The 17,750-nt window shown below is 33.9% G+C and overlaps 1 protein-coding gene across 1 annotated transcript; it reads right to left on the reverse strand.

Moving 5' to 3' along the window:
- Positions 1 to 2,405: 2,405 nt before the first annotated feature.
- LOC118202986 (lambda-crystallin-like) lies at positions 2,406 to 16,542 on the reverse strand. Its single transcript, XM_035375222.2, has 6 exons — positions 16,277 to 16,542; positions 13,814 to 14,048; positions 10,002 to 10,163; positions 7,515 to 7,709; positions 4,520 to 4,625; positions 2,406 to 2,744 (listed from the first exon to the last, which is right to left on the reverse strand). The coding sequence occupies exons 1-6, from the start codon at positions 16,309 to 16,311 to the stop codon at positions 2,521 to 2,523; spliced, it is 957 nt and encodes a 318-aa protein (XP_035231113.1). The 5' UTR covers positions 16,312 to 16,542; the 3' UTR covers positions 2,406 to 2,520.
- Between the last annotated feature and the right edge of the window lie 1,208 nt (positions 16,543 to 17,750).

Consider the following 17,750-nt stretch of genomic DNA (forward strand, 5'->3'; position numbering starts at 1 on the left):
TTTTTTTTCTTTCCAAGCTGTGCAGACAAATAAAACTTTCCTTAATAAGGGACATAAGTATTTGAGACTTTTATGCAAGTTCCTCCTAGATGAGCTATCTTCACTTCATACAAGATGACTTATACTTTCAAAAAGTAGTCAAGTTATAACAGATGACAATAATTGCCTTCCTAATTCCTCTCTTTTTCAGAGCAGTTGATGTAGATTCAGAGATGATTTCAGAGTAGGGATATATGAGCAAGGATAGCACATCCCATGGGCATTCCAAATATTTTCAGTGGGGCTGAGATAAGGTGAATACTTTGGTCACTGCTAAGATCCATTACATTTGCTTCATGTGGATATACATGATCTTTCATATGAATAAGTGTGAAACAACAGCTGAGCATACAATTTTACAATGGGGTAAAGGACTTCATCTGTATGTCTTGTGAAGACATATAAGTTGGTGTGATAGCGTAGAAAAAATCCAGCCCACATCATTACACTACTTGCATTGAAATTATGATGTTCAATGATTATCATTCCTTTTCTCCAGAATCTCACACAATTATCGATGAATTCTGCCACAAAGCTTCATTAATACATCAATAATGTATTGGATTATTCAGGTGCTTTTCCAATTTATGTGTGGTTGACCTCACTTCAACTATGCTTCTCTGGCTTTGATGTTTAAAGAGGTACAAATCCATGATTTCCAGTCTTCCCTGCACAACAGTCACATTAATTGTACTAATTACAACAATTAATTTAATAATAAGTCACTGCACAATAATCATTTTTAATTGTAATAACGGTTGGTCTTAGGGAAGACATGGTCACCTATCAGCACGCACGCACGCACGCACGCACGCACGCACGCACGCACGCACGCACGCACGCACGCACGCACGCACGCACGCACGCACGCACGCACGCACGCACGCACGCACGCACGCACGCACGCACGCACGCACGCACGCACGCACGCACGCACGCACGCACGCACGCACGCACGCACGCACGCACGCACGCACGCACGCACGCACGCACGCACGCACGCACGCACGCACGCACGCACGCACGCACGCACGCACGCACGCACGCACGCACGCACGCACGCACGCACGCACGCACGCACGCACGCACGCACGCACGCACGCACGCACGCACGCACGCACGCACGCACGCACGCACGCACGCACGCACGCACGCACGCACGCACGCACGCACGCACGCACGCACGCACGCACGCACGCACGCACGCACGCACGCACGCACGCACGCACGCACGCACGCACGCACGCACGCACGCACGCACGCACGCACGCACGCACGCACGCACGCACGCACGCACGCACGCACGCACGCACGCACGCACGCACGCACGCACGCACGCACGCACGCACGCACGCACGCACGCACGCACGCACGCACGCACGCACGCACGCACGCACGCACGCACGCACGCACGCACGCACGCACGCACGCACGCACGCACGCACGCACGCACGCACGCACGCACGCACGCACGCACGCACGCACGCACGCACGCACGCACGCACGCACGCACGCACGCACGCACGCACGCACGCACGCACGCACGCACGCACGCACGCACGCACGCACGCACGCACGCACGCACGCACGCACGCACGCACGCACGCACGCACGCACGCACGCACGCACGCACGCACGCACGCACGCACGCACGCACGCACGCACGCACGCACGCACGCACGCACGCACGCACGCACGCACGCACGCACGCACGCACGCACGCACGCACGCACGCACGCACGCACGCACGCACGCACGCACGCACGCACGCACGCACGCACGCACGCACGCACGCACGCACGCACGCACGCACGCACGCACGCACGCACGCACGCACGCACGCACGCACGCACGCACGCACGCACGCACGCACGCACGCACGCACGCACGCACGCACGCACGCACGCACGCACGCACGCACGCACGCACGCACGCACGCACGCACGCACGCACGCACGCACGCACGCACGCACGCACGCACGCACGCACGCACGCACGCACGCACGCACGCACGCACGCACGCACGCACGCACGCACGCACGCACGCACGCACGCACGCACGCACGCACGCACGCACGCACGCACGCACGCACGCACGCACGCACGCACGCACGCACGCACGCACGCACGCACGCACGCACGCACGCACGCACGCACGCACGCACGCACGCACGCACGCACGCACGCACGCACGCACGCACGCACGCACGCACGCACGCACGCACGCACGCACGCACGCACGCACGCACGCACGCACGCACGCACGCACGCACGCACGCACGCACGCACGCACGCACGCACGCACGCACGCACGCACGCACGCATTAACATTAAGGCTTCTAAACAATGAATTAAAAAGAATCAGATTTATGCAAAATATATTTCCTTTTATTGTAACCTGAAAATCAATACATTTAACATATAAAATGTAGATGATCTTCATAAATTGCAAGTAAATAAACGGCCTAATTTTTATCTTTGCTATGAAGCATCTTGTTCATCCAAAATTCTTTTCATTTTAGCCAATGCAGTAAGCCGAGCATCTCTCCATTTGCGACGTTCAGCTAATTTTTCTAGTGGAGATAGTTTGCATATCATCTCATGGATACGTTCTGCTACTTCTCCTTTCATTTTTGGATTAGGACCAAATGTCTGGGAAACCTTATAAATGCCTTCTCCATACCGCTTGCAATAATCTAACAAGCCTAGAAATTAAATAACATTATTATAGGTGTAAATCAACACGATTGAAAACAAAAATAAATAAATAATTACTTTTACAGATGGTTAAGCTAGTTTATATTAAATGGTTTCTATATTAGGTTGTATTTGGTTACTGCAGTCGAAACAGCTATTTCAAAGTACAGTTACTTTATGCACATCTGCCTAGGTTGCTACATGCACAATACCTACAAGTCAAATACATATATTAGATGATACTTAGACCATAACTACTAGTTCTTGGTTGCTTATTCAAGACACAGGATATGATAAAATCAAACTAAATCGTGAAAACAAGTCAGATGTGTGGAATTTTTCCTACTAAACTGGGATATCCTATGTTCAAAGTAGCTAATAAAATGGGGGGGGAGCAACTGTTCTTTTGGAAGATGGGGTACTCCGACAAGACCATCGACGTGATGAATGAGAAATAATGATTCATCTAACCAGGCCACTGTTTTCCATTTATTCATGGTCCAGTCTCAATACTCCCAGAACCACTGAGGGCATATTTGATGCTTGGTCAACAGAGGCACATGAGTGGTATATCTTCTGCACAGTCCCATATTCCAACAGTGTCTGCTGAACTGTGTGTTCTGAAGCACTTACACTTGGATCTATACTGCATTGGGCTATCAGCTAAGCCACTGCCTGGCACCGATTTTGCTGTACCAAGCGGGACAGTCACAAACATCCTTTTTTTGATGATGCATGTACATCCAACACCTTCACATTTACTGCTGGTTTCACCATCATTTATCCACTCTGCATAAATACTAGCAATGGAATATTGTGAATAAAGTACCAGTTGTGCAGTTTTGGATACTCATTCTGAGTTTTGGCCATTACAACCTGCTTTCTACCAAATTTGTTTAGATCAGCAGCCTTTCCCATCTATGATGTATATTCATACCAAACATCAATAAATTATCTCTATTAGGTTTCCAGAAATTCAGCATAATGTGCAGATTCTCTTAATTTTGTACATAAGTGTATTTATGTGCAGATAATGCTAAAATTAGAAAAACAAAAATATAAACAATAAATATGCAGAGAAACATGACTAGCAATCCCCAAAAGTCACTAATCTGCACAATCCTTGGTCTTGAGATTTATGGATTAAAGGAATTCTACTGTAGTATTCATTTTCTTAAATGTCCATTTTGTTGATTTTTTTCTAAGTTTTGCAATTTTTATGCAAGGCTAAATAGTATAAATAGCAACTCACTGAAACTTTACCATCTTTCGTATTTATGTAATATGAAAAAAATATTTTAAGTTAAAATTTTGTTTCCAGTCTTTGTACAAAATTAACAAAATATTTAAGAAGGAAAGCAGTATGTTGTCTAAATTTACATGGAAACCCAAGTACACATGCCTGTTTTGGTAGGGTGAAATAGCAAAGTTTCACAGAATGCTGAATTTGTGCAATTCTCCCTTTCTTTTTTTTTTTTAACTGAAAATGATTGCAGCATACATGGGGAGAACAACAGTACAGAAAAGATGGATTTCTCAAAAAAGGAAAGAGTTTTATTACTGATGTTTCTTGTTTTTTTAATTTTACTGATTACTGTTGTACAGAATTCTTACTGCACCACCAATTTTTAAAATGGTTGTCACCTTTTATACATTAGTTTGGTGAAAAATTACTTACAATGAATTTACGACTTTTTGGTGCATGTGCAGATAATCAGAAGTTACTCACAAATACAAGATAAAAATCTGAAAACCAATGGAAAAATGTTATCAAATATTATACCGTCAGCATTTAGATGACACGTTTCTAGTGGTCCAATAAAAGCATATCTTAATCCTAAGCCTTCACACATCGAAGTGTCAACATCTTCTAAGGACATAATGTCATCCTTTAAAAAAAAAATTAATCAGAAAATATAAAAAATCAGCTCCAGCATTTAATTTTACAACAAATACAATCAGTTTCAAAAGATTATGCATTAGAAGAAAAGGGAAAACATAAAATTTAATTGAGAAATAATGAAGTACATAAAATATGACCCCAGTTTTTCTGAATCAAATCAATTTCCCTCATCTTCTGAAATTTGCAAAAAAGCATTTATTTAAAAAATACAGAAAAATTAGTATGCCAAAAGTTTAAGTAAACTTGCAATTTTTATGCAAATGTGAAATTTATACAATGGTTAAGAGAAAATGTGCATCATTAGAGTAGTAAAAAAATCAACGGCTATTGTTTTCGACCAACAAGTTAAAATGTCACATTTAGCATAATTTATAGGGAAGATCTCATGAGAATCGAGATGAGATTAGAAAATAGGACCATTGCTGAAATTACTATGTCTCTAGGACAATCAAAATGTTGCATTTTCTATATACTAACTTGTGATAGAAATATTAAAATAAAATCAAGATGTGGAAAGAGCGTATTTAAGCAATAAAATGTCTTATAAACCATAATCAGTCAATAAAAAAAGTACCTGTGCAAAATCAAGAGGTGTGCTGACAATAATAGTAATTAATGGTGTTTCACAAAGGAAACGTAGCTGTATCATTCTAAAAAATCTGATTTACAAATCATTCTGAAAGTGCAGCATAAAAACAAGCAATTAAAGTATGCAAGTATGTATCCAATGATAATAATTAGTCATTGAGTGGATAAGATTGCTATACAATGGCAGTTCAACCCATGTTTGAATCTTAGCGATTGAATAAGTGATGATTTCTTAGTTTTCCCCTTAAGGTAAACAGATGCCAATTTCTTTCAGAAAGCTTCTTACACAGGCATTCTTCACTTAGGCATATATCCTTTGTGTGCTTTGCCATTAGAAGATTAAATAAAGCAATGTCAATAAATAATTATACTTTGTGACAGAAAAAAATGGGATTTAGATTATGAAGACATTGAACAAATTTTTAAAATGGCCTTATGAAAGAAGCAAAAATGTTTTACAGTACACAATAAGGTTTTAAATCATCAATAGGTTCAAGAAGCATTTAGCTTTAATCATCAAACTTCTCTGTCAATTCTTGCAACTAATACATAACAATGTATTACTTAAAAAATACATAAGAATACATAATGTATTACTTAAAAATACATAATACTTAAAATAATACGTAACAATGTATTAAAAAAAGATCTGGCTAGATGGTAGCAAAAAGAATTTTATTAACTGTTAAAAACGTTATCAATTCACGAGTTTCTTCAAAAGTTAAGGTGGAAATTTGAACAAAGTAACATCTCTGCTACACAGTACCAATTTGAGAAAATGACAACTTACACAGCAGAATTGGTTTACATTGGTCTGTCTCAAGCAGACAGTCCTCGTGTGCTTTGCCATATTCAAATAACCAATCAAAATTCCTGACCTAATCCTAATAAAGAAGGCATCATGGATCCTAACGAGTACCAGATAGAGTACAATAATGAAATATTACTTATTTGGCAAATATAGTTCAGTCTCCAAAAGCATTCGTATGAGGTGATTGTAAATAAAAGACACTATATTAACACATTGTCTTACTTTATGGATATACCTATGAGAGTTACTTTTAGCCTGTCTAAATTTTATAAAAGCTTTATTTCTTTATTTTTATATAAAAATTATTACAAAATTTTCATTTTTACTTTGTATACTTAGATACAGATTATGCACAACCTACTACTTCATTCAGTACATTTTGAGTATTATTTTTGAGTATTAATTTGTTTAATTTTTGCTCTATTTCTCTCAATACTAGAAGTGCAGCAGTGCTTAAATTGACTGTTGATGTAAATTTTATTTTTGTAACTGCCAAATCATTTAATTTTTGAGAATGAAATTGCACAACTTTAACTAAAACTACCTATGCTATTATTCATCATGTAAAATTTCAAACAGAAATATAGTATTAATTTAGAAATCAAACAACAAAAATCAGTTTAGGTTTGAGTTTAGAGCTAGCCATACCTAAAACTATAAAAGCACTCAGATTGACTGCTCTATTTATATATGGCTGACCACTTAGAATAGTAATTTTTATTCTTAAAAAATACATTTCCTAATAATGAAAGAAAATAAAATATGCATAAATAAAACATTTTCCCAAACAGCTGTTAAACAGTATATTAACTGAGAAACATGAAATAAATCATGGCTTTTATAAGTGGAGATGATTTTAAAAGATCTCTTTATAGTATAGTAAAGCAGATCTAGAGACAAAATATCTATCCCATTATATTTCACAGTGTAAACATAAACATATCTGAAGTTTATTAACTGCAACAGAAAAATAAAAATCACTTTCAGAGTTAAGAATATTAACATCTTGGGGGAAGATGTTTTTTAGAGATTTAAAATTAGGCAGAAAAACAATCTCGACTAAATTCATTAAGACTGATAATTGCAATATTAAGGGCAAATATTAGGAGAGTTGTTTGCATATGTAATCTCATTTGAAATGTCAAAAGTTTCAGAAAATTTATTTCTTTATGAAAGAACAAATTTGAAATTCTTTCATGAAAATATAAGTATTACATATTTTTCTGTAGAAATCTTATTAAAAATTTTACAATAATCAGAGTTTGATATATTTTAAATGTAGAAAGCAGAAAGAATTTCAGTGCCCAGTCTATTTTGAGTTTTCACAATAAAAACTTTACACAGGATTGATAAAAAGATTAAAAAGAAAGAAAGAAAAAGAACAGCATCACAAGGTCCATACTAAATTGCATATCTGACAGGTTATATAAAAAATTAAAGTACAGTGATACAGATGCACATTTTTAAGCAACTTACTTGAACTATACGCCAGCATTCATTAATTAGAGCATATTGTATGCGATTTAAAGCAAAACCAGGCACTTCTTTTTTTAATATAACTGGTTTTTGTCCAATTTCTGTCATCAAATCCTTTGTTCTAGTTACAATAGATGGATCAGTCCAAGGTGCAGGAACTATTTCGACTAATGGAACATAATATGGAGGATTAACCTAAGAAGATATTAAGAAGATATATCATACTTTTATGAAAATGTAAGTATTTGCAAACATATACAGAATTTAATTCATTTAAAATATGTCTGAATGCTCATTTTATGTTACTTTTTTAAATTATTAAATATTTGTTTATTCATGACATTATGCTTACAGTTTTGTTTGTGTTAAGAAAAATGGTAGCAAAACTTATAAATGGGTGGATGTTGTAAAATGTGTATGTGCCTAATGAACAAATATTACTTAGATAGAAACCATTACAATGCACTGCAAGAATGAAAAAACTAAAAATTTAAGGAATGATAAAAATTAATCTTTCTTAACCTACAGCTAGAACATAAAATAATAGCTGTACTTACTCTATACCATAGTGCCAATTAGAAACAAAATTATGTTTCACATGTGATTATTTATTTAGTACTAGATTTAGAACTGATTGATATGTAAAGGATTGCTAAAGAGAAAATACAAATATCATCACTAGCTTAACAGTCCTTGTGAGTTCGAGCACAATTAAGTACTGTACTGAAGATATGAGGCCATGCAGATATCTATTTTCAGCCATCTAAAAACTGCATTTACAAAAACTTGAATGAGGAAAATTAGTTGAGAAAAATCATTCCACTGAAAGAAAGTTGGTCATTTTTCACACAGGAAAAGAGTATTTTATACTTTAGGCACAAGCTGGAAGTACATCAGCATCAGGTAAAGTCAAAAATGGCAAAACAAGGCTCTCTGGGGAACATATTCATTCTCATGATAAATAAAGCTCCTTTACTGAGGAATGATGGCACTTGAAGATAATTCTCAAAGTCTTGTAACCAACCACTTGTTAACTTATTTTTATCATGACAAATTACAAACTTGAAGAAAAACTTGAAGCATGATCTAACACAGGTACAGCAAGGTCAAAGCCTCCTCCATCTATGCTGCCTCCCATTCAGGAGAGAGGGAAAACTAGTTCAACAACAATTTAAGAACTCATTTTGTGATTCTAATGATAATTAAATAATTGGATATTCAAATGTGAATGCTTGTGCTCACAGTTTGTTCAATTCTTTCTATTAGAAACATTCTGCCAGTCAATATTAATGCACTCAGTTTTTTATTACAGAACCTAGAGAGTCTAATAAGATTTAAGAAAATTTTTAACACACAAGTTTCTTAATGCATAAAAGTTTACCTTTTGAGATCACCAACTCAAATGAGACATCAACTCAAATGAGATTTACATTTTAAAAGGCTTATTTACAATTAAAAAATGAAAGCTGAAACCTGAAAGATAGAAATTCATAGCAACATTTTATTGCAAAAAAATATACTGCCTACTCTAAAGCTGGCTGTCTCTTTAAAAAACACTATAATGAGGCTTTCCCAAGAATTTCACATAATAATTAAATTACATACCATCAAACTTACCGAAAGCATGAAATGTTTCTTAAAGTACTTGTTAAAATACAAAAAAGAAAAACACAGCTTAAAGTAGTTAACATAAATTAGATCTTATTCAACTAGTTAGAGTTAAGCACTTGAACCAATATCTGCCTATACATAAATATCTTTATGCAGGACTTTTTGTTCGAAACTGGTGTGAATTTACATTGCTTAAGGGAAAAAATCACACAGCTACCCTATTCAGTAACCACGGATTAATTTTGAAATGAGTACCAGAACTTCAAAGCTGTAGCCAGTCAACGACAATTTATAGACAATTATGCAAGACTTATTTTTCTCCATCTTTTAAAAGTATTTCATGAAAACAGTTTATCCAAAAATAGATAGAGTTCACGAATCTGGCCATAATTAATTATTGTCTGTGATTTTGCGCACATACTTTTTTGTACTTAACATGTTATCATAACCACTTTAGTAGAATTTGCCAAATCTCTGCCCAAAAGAATGTGAATTACTTGTATATGTATTATAATGTGAACTATTATATTTAATATAACTAATATATTTTACATTCTTCCAAAAGAATAATTTAAAAAATTATTAAAATTGTTATATTCAGAATAGGAAGTATTTAAAAAAAAATATCTTACAAATATAAATGAAAACTTACAAATACAATTTTAAAACATACTAAAAGGTCTCCCTTAAAAAATATTATTCATGCATTATTGGAATGAAAAATAAAATTTTGCAAAACATTCTTCAGATGGCTTTGGGGCATTTACAAGGCATTTTATTATACATACCATAATAAAAGGGGGGAAATTTTTTTTAAAGTTTAATCAAACATTTTTACATAATTAAACACATAATAAAATGAAATTTAATACATACAGGATGTCCTACAATAACTTGAGCTCGATGCACAAGATCTTCTGAAAAAGATGATGCTGGAAAGCAGCTTGTTGAGCTGCACAACACTACCTTATCTGAAGCAACCTCATCTAAATCTTTGAAAACTTTTCTTTTTAAGTCAATATTCTCAAATACACACTCCTGTTGACATACAAATATAGCATATAAGTTAAGTAAAACTTAAAAATTGTAATGAAGTAACAAAACAGCTTGAAAATATATCAACTAAAATTTTTGTAAATCAACAATGAATCCAACAGATACCTCGAAATGGTAAATTACTATGAACACCCACTTAATATCTGTTGACCCACTAGTGACCTTCATAAAAGAAGTATACAAGAAATGCAGTCTGGAAATCATTCTTTAGATATTAAGTACTATTCAAATTGATGAGATTCATCCATCAATTGAAATAGTCCCAAAATGAGGTATTCTGTTGAAATAACTTGGGAATTGTGGAAAGCATTTTAGTAGTCAAAAGTTATTTTCATGAGCCTGAAACTTCTGCACAGCATTTTTAACCTTATGGCATTTTAATGGAAGTAAGCTTTTTTATCAAAGAAAATGATACCCACGTAAGAGTGAAAATGCTTTATCAACAGTGAGTTTTGAGGTAACCTTGAAGTTGTTGTTGTTTAAGGAATTATGGCCTTTTCAAGAAAACCTGCTTCAGATATTACACCATTTAGATATTTTGATATGAAATACAGATTAATCTAGGTGATCAACCAAATGCCTAACCACAATATTTTTAAATGTTCAATACAATTTCCTCTTGAAAAAGACTTTATAAAAATTTTCAATTCGTGATTGCCAAACACAAAAAGCATGTGAGCATTTTAAAATTTTAGTTACTTAGTGACTACTTTGGTTGGTTATGGCATGCTTTCATGGAAGATATTTTGAGGGAAATTTGCTAGCATTCTTGTTACAGGTGGAAGAGTAAAAAACTATTACAATTTTTTTTTTTTCCTTCTAGACCTTTCACTGAAACATAAAATTTCACCATACAACATATTTTTTTTAATTTTCAGTTCCATTGCATACTATTTTATTGTTAAGAAAATGCTCATTTGAGATTAAAGTATTACAATGCAATATGGTAAAGTGCCAGGACATTAACTTCTAATGCAGAAATCACATGATAAATCAAATCTTAATATTACATTTACCAGGATAAATAGTTGAAACTAGGTAAATAAGATCCTTTGTCTTAAGCATTGTTAGCATATTCTGGCCTGTTCATTTACAAATAATTGAAAGTGGATGTTATCAGATTACTTTGGTTCCCGTTTTAGTAATCTTGGGCTCACTGTAAATAAATTGTGATTTAAAGTGCATCTGAGTGGAATTTTGCAAAATATAATTTATGAGAAAGTATAGGAAACTGTATCACCAGATATTACATATACTATTCCAATTACCTTGGTTGATTATTTAAGAGATTGGCACACATGTGCTTTTATAATCCTCTGCGATTATACTTGCCCTGATGAATCACACATTTCTATCTCCACAAAAATTATTCACTGCTTGTTTTATTTATTTTTTTCCCACATTTTTAACCCATCCTTATACATTCTCATTACCACCATTCTAAAAAAGTTGGCTATGTATATATTATGAGGAACCTGCATTAGTTATCTGAGAAATCATCATTATCTCACTTAAGAAGAAATCTAAATCTTAACAACTATCTTCTACACTTATTTAATATTTTAGATCTGTAACTCCTTTTCGACCATTTTTTTATCCAACCTTTTTGACATCAGAACTGATTATACCAGTGAATGTCTAGTATATTCAAGTACTACTGGGTATTCTAGTTAAAGGTTAAATGTACACATGACTATTTGTGGTATAATACACAAGTAAAAAATGTACATGTAATTGGAAAACATGGGTATTCCAAAAGACACCTGTAAAACTCGATCAGAACACAGGTACTTCACACAATAAATTTTTCAAAAGTTTTAAATGAATAATATACAACATCCAATTAAAAATGATAATTAAAATAATAAAATTATATAAATTATCCATTTTCCTCTTAAAAAAATTTAATTTTTCTTCTCCCCCTTTTTTAAAAATAAGATAAAGGAAGTCAAGTTAACATTATTTCAGACAGTCAGCTAAATACTCCCCAAAGCTTGTAGCTATTCAACAATTAACCTGTTCATTCATAGAGTTATAAAGATTGTTTAAATATTCAATGACTAACTTAGCTATTTATCTCATCTTCATTTTTACCTTCATGCTTCCCTAAGTCATGTATCAAGAAAGTTAGTGTGTCTGATAAAATCCATCTTTATTTTTACTTTCATGTTTCACCAAGTCATGTATTAAGAAAGTTAGTGTCTGGTAAAATCCTAGAGTGGTCAGCATTCTTTCTGAATTGGCAGAACTTTCCTATTTTATAATGTAAAAATATGCTTTTTTTCCATGCATTAACCTTAATCCCAATGAAGAGGGAAGAGAAAAATGTCAAAGCAAGATATATGAAAAACAGCAGTGCCTGTTTGCTCTCGAAATTCATAGAAATTTGATTAAAACTTACATCTACACTACATATAAGGTTGCTTTTCCCCAAATTTTAATCCAAATGATATGGATTAGATTTAAAGAAATAATGGTTTCTAATATCCAATCATTCTGGTGCTACTAGAGAGGTAGGTTCAGTTTAAATTTAGCTCCCCTTTAAAATCAAGCAAAAGAGCAATAACAGTTTGGTGTAGATTTTGAATAACATCTCTTTTATTTAAAAATCTGTGCCAGACTATGGTTACATTTATGCCTAATTTTCCTTTTTACTTTAGCATGTTTTTCTTCCAATTTGATTAACTTTAATTGCTGCAGATTTATAAAATTCAACTTTTCACTGAGCAATTACTTTAGATATTTAATCATGGGTTACAAAAAAAAAAAAAAAAAAAAAAAAAAAATTAGTTATTTTCCATTATGTGCTTGCCATGCATTTTGAGGGAACAAGTTTAATTATCTTTGTTTGCACACACAGCTCCCAGATCTTTCACATGGGCCAAAAGGTATGACAGAAGCATAATGGAAAAGTACCCTTTTTTTGCTTTTATGGAACTTTTTTTGCATTTTTATTTTTATTTTTATTTTTATTTTTGACCCTCCATGTTTTTTATTTTTATTTATCTGGGCTGCACAATCTTTTTACTCTAAATGTCAGAATGAAAAATTATCAAATTCTATTATATTTAGCACAAACACACATATATAAACGAAACCTCCTTCAGAGGATCACCTGCAATTCCAAATCATTTTTATCTTTTCTGCTGGTGGTCATCTGAGACAGATGGTATTCAATAGCAATGTTTGTTTATGTTTTAAGAAATACTTTTAGAAAATGATGGTCAATAGAAAGTGGTCACCATGAATTTTCATTGTATGTGTGAAACCCTGCCTCTTAAACTGGCATAGACTTTAAATAAGAATTTATAAAAAATTAATTTTAGATTTTTCCATTGCCATGATTCTCTTAAGTACAGATTTAGTTCTGCAGTTTTTAAACAATGTCTGAACACTATATTGCATTTAATATTCATACATACATACATCTGCAATATGAGTATATACACTGTGGTAGTTTATACTGATATGCTCTCAATATCAATAGTTTTACAAATCAACTGGCTAATAAATAAAGCAGTTGCTTACATAAAAGAGAAATACAGCATATTAGCAATTATCACAGCTGAACTAATATATTTCAGATATTAAACCAATAACATTTTAAATCTACTTTAAATATATTTTCATACTTGCACATGGATAGATTCAGAAACACAGTCAGAAAGATTATTGCATTTTGAAATAAGATTATACTGTTCATCAGCTGTCAGTCTCCCATGTAAATAACCAGTCTTTTCTAATTTTTCCAACTGTTGTTTGATATCAACAAGAGCATCATCTATCTTGGAAGGATCAACATCATATATGCCCACATTGTATCCTACACTGGCAAACAGCATTGCCCATCCTCTTCCAATGAAGCCACTACGATATAAATAATGCAAAACATTAAAATAAAAACATACTAAAAATGTTGTGTGAATTATTATTAATAATCAACAATTTTTCCAAAAATGCTTAATCTATTTTTGGAATAGTAATATTTTAAAAAGATTAGCCGAACTATTTTATAATGACCTTCATGTAATCCACTCATATCCATTTTAAGATATACACTGTCTCTTGCACAGGGTACTGCAAACCTTTATTACTTTTGGTACTTTACTTTGTTACATTGCCTTTTATTTTCTTTTGGAAGTTATAGTATGACCATGATGGGAAATGATAATGTTCAAATCTGTAATTTATATTCTGCACATTCTAATACAATCTGAGTTCCTCTTATGAATTTCTTTTAGTTTAATTAAAAGAAAGCATACAGCATGTACCAAATGCAAACATTAATTTTGAATTTTACTAAAAAATTCTACAGTAACAAAATGTGATAAAGTATAAAAGCTTAATTAACCAATTTTTTATAATATTTAATCAAAACCAAAGAATATACATAATTTTTATACTATTTAATCAAAACCAAAGAATATACAATTAGTTCAACATCTGAATAATATATCAGTAAGTCTAATTAAAAAATATATAATAGTACTCAAACTCTTTTTCCAGATAGTAATATAGAAAATTTATTAAGGCACTCTGCAATTTTTTTTTTTTTTTTTTTACATAGATACATCTGCAGCGAAGTTTCTAAACAAAATTTGATTACAGTTACTTTTGACATGGAGGAAACTGCAAATAAAATAAATAAATTAAAAAAATATGGTACCCTCTAATTTGTTGTAAGCAAATAAATAATCTGTTGTCAGTCATCACAATTTCTAATCTTGTTGTGTGCATTAACTTGCTAAAAAATCTAGCAATTTGGCTCTCATAAGTTCTACAAAAAAGGGAATAGGAATTTGAATTTTATATAATAATCCAAACAAAGTAATGCAGTCTAAATATTTTTTAATGTTAATATAGACTGAGAGCTATGAATGATGTAGATAAGCATGGGAGATCAGACACAAAATGTAATAAGTACTTTATGCAGATACTGCATAAAGTTTGTTATGATTATTGTTGTTTGTTCATTAGTAGAAAAATTATAACTGTGCATTAAGAACATTTATTATTACCTTATTACTAAGAAGGAAAAAAAGTGTGAATACTAATACATTTTTAAGTCAGACTTCTTGATGTTGAATATTAATTTAATTTATATTCTTTAATTTTTAATTAAATATTATAAAAGCTTGGTTAATTAATTCATTGTATCATACAGCTCATACCTTATATTTTGAATTACAGAAATTTTAATACAATAAATACAATCATACAGCACCATATATATCTAATATATCCCTGAGGCTAATAAAAAAAAAAAAGAATTTAAGGAAAGAACAGAGAATCAAGAATTCAAAGAATCAAGTAAAAACATTAGAACTAATTTTTATATGAAAGAAATGCCAAAAAAAGTGGGGATGGGAAGATTAAATAAGTTAACAAATCACCTAGTTCAACAAACAGGACTTATTTCCATATTTCTTTTGATATTTATTTCAAAATGCACTTTTTAATGTAGATTTATTTACTAAACTAATAAAATCTATTATACAAAAATTCACTTGCACTGAAAAAATGCATTTTAAAAACTTTTTACTGAAAACAAACCATTACCTTGGATAACTTTTGAATTAACACATCAGTATAATAAGTTGCTTTTTCTAGGCAACATACATAGTATGTTGCTCATGTAAGTATCAGTCTACAGGGAATGAACCTTTATAAAAAGATACAACACGAAAAATTCTCATAATACTTGTTAATTGCTCTCTGCAAATAAGTTTAATATTTTCCCTTCAAATCTCAGGGCCTGTTCACTCAAAATAATTCCAGTTCTTGAGGAAAGTTTACCTATTAACTATTTCTCTCATACCATGGTTTAAAGTATACAGTTTAACATAATTGATAATATGCATATTAGTTTGAAAAATGTAATTTTATATATATGCAAAGCATAATTTTGTACTGAAATATTTACAACAGAGATGATACACCCAACCCATCGCAACTATACATACACATGTGAATATAAATAAAGATTATTATTATTATTATTATTATTATTATTATTATTTCTAATTCAGTTAACATACATTTGCAAATAAGGGCAATATGAATTATTAAAATTAAAGGAAAAATTAAATATATACCTTCCAACAATTCCTACTTTGCCTTTAGAAGCCATTTCTACTTACATCAAGGTCAGAATTTTCTGTAATGTTATCAGTATAGAGAGGAAAACGAGTAAATCCTTATCGCTGACTATACATCAGCAATTGTTTATTTGTATGATAATGTATCATCCGACTTCACATAAGAATCCAGTTACTCAGGAATATTTAAATCTGACCAATTGCGCAGAAATTCCTTTTTGACTTCTGCGTGTTTCAAGCAATAAGTTTGTTTACTCTGTAGTGGTTTATTCTATTTGGAAAAGCAACCTACCAATTTAACCCCAGAACAGCCGAGAGATGGCAGCACGTAATCACAGTGTACAAATTCTAAGATTCTCGTACAGCAAGGGCAGTCAGTTGCCGAACGTTCAAGGAGTGTGTCGTCTGGAAGTGCAGGTGAAATAAATGTTGTTAAGTTTGAATCTTTGCATCTAATTTAATCTTCATAATTAACTATTATCGATTCTTAAAAAACTCTTTATTTTTCATGGTAGCGCATAGGAGGATATAAGCAAGGAGTATTTTAACCTCCTCCGAAATGAGGACGAAGTGAAACCAGTTCAATCTACCAGTGGAACGGAATCCAAAACAAAAGTACCGCATTTCTCGGTGTGTAAGACGCCCTTTTCTTTAAAATTCCGTATAGAAGGCTGACTTCTATATTCATTATACATGAAAATTTTTCCTAGCTTTTAGTGTATCTGATTTCGGTTTGGATGTACGTAAGCTATTCAGAAAATAAGAAACGTTTTGGAATTAAAAAGGAACTAAGTACAAGAAAAAATTATTATATACATTAGAGAGAGCGACTAAAATTCTACTTTTCTACATGGTCACCAAACAAATTGAGGCACTTATCATAGAGGTAGACAAGCTTTGAAATTCCTTCGTCACAGAATTATGCCGCCTGCGATCTCAGCCACTCAGTGACGCGCAACCGCAGCTCCTTGTCGTCGTCAAAGCGCTCTCTTGCTATCCAGTTCTTCATTCTTGGAAACAAGTGAAAATCACTAGGTGCAAGATCGGGACTATAGGGCGGATGAGGAAAAACCTCCCATTGGAATGAATTAAGGAGTTCTTGAGTGCGATTTGGCGCGTGAGGTCGGGCATTGTCTTGCAAAAACAAAATTTTGGACTTCAACTTCCCTCGGTTCTGAACTGCCCTCCTAAGGTTGCGCAAAGTTTGACGGTATTGCTCAGAGTTTATTGTGACACCACGTTCAATCAGAAGCACACCTTGCCTATCCCAAAACACAGTCGCCATAATCTTCTTGTGACAAGGTTTGCAAACATTTTCTTGGTCTTTTGGGGAACTTGTGTGCCCCCACTGCATGGACTGTAATTTTGTCTCGCAATTCACGTGTCTTACCCACGTCTCGTCACCAGTTACAATTCGATCCAGTAATGAATTACCATGTCTGTCGTAGGCCTCCAAAAATGTCAAAGATGC

Source organism: Stegodyphus dumicola, chromosome 9 (assembly GCF_044657685.1).
Source record: "Stegodyphus dumicola isolate Sdum_Otavi_A_Nest chromosome 9, ASM4465768v1".
In the NCBI taxonomy this organism is placed as follows: Eukaryota; Metazoa; Arthropoda; class Arachnida; order Araneae; family Eresidae; genus Stegodyphus; species Stegodyphus dumicola.

Bases quoted from the DNA above. Each gene is read 5' to 3' on its own strand.
- LOC118202986 (XM_035375222.2), bottom strand. From the start codon at position 16,311: ATGGCTTCTAAAGGCAAAGTAGGAATTGTTGGAAG. The intron at 4,626-7,514 runs GTAAGTTGCTTA...TTTTTTTTAAAG, and splicing joins AATGCTGGCGTATAGTTCAA to GATGACATTATGTCCTTAGA. The intron at 2,745-4,519 runs GTATAATATTTG...TTTAATTTCTAG, and splicing joins GTGTCATCTAAATGCTGACG to GCTTGTTAGATTATTGCAAG.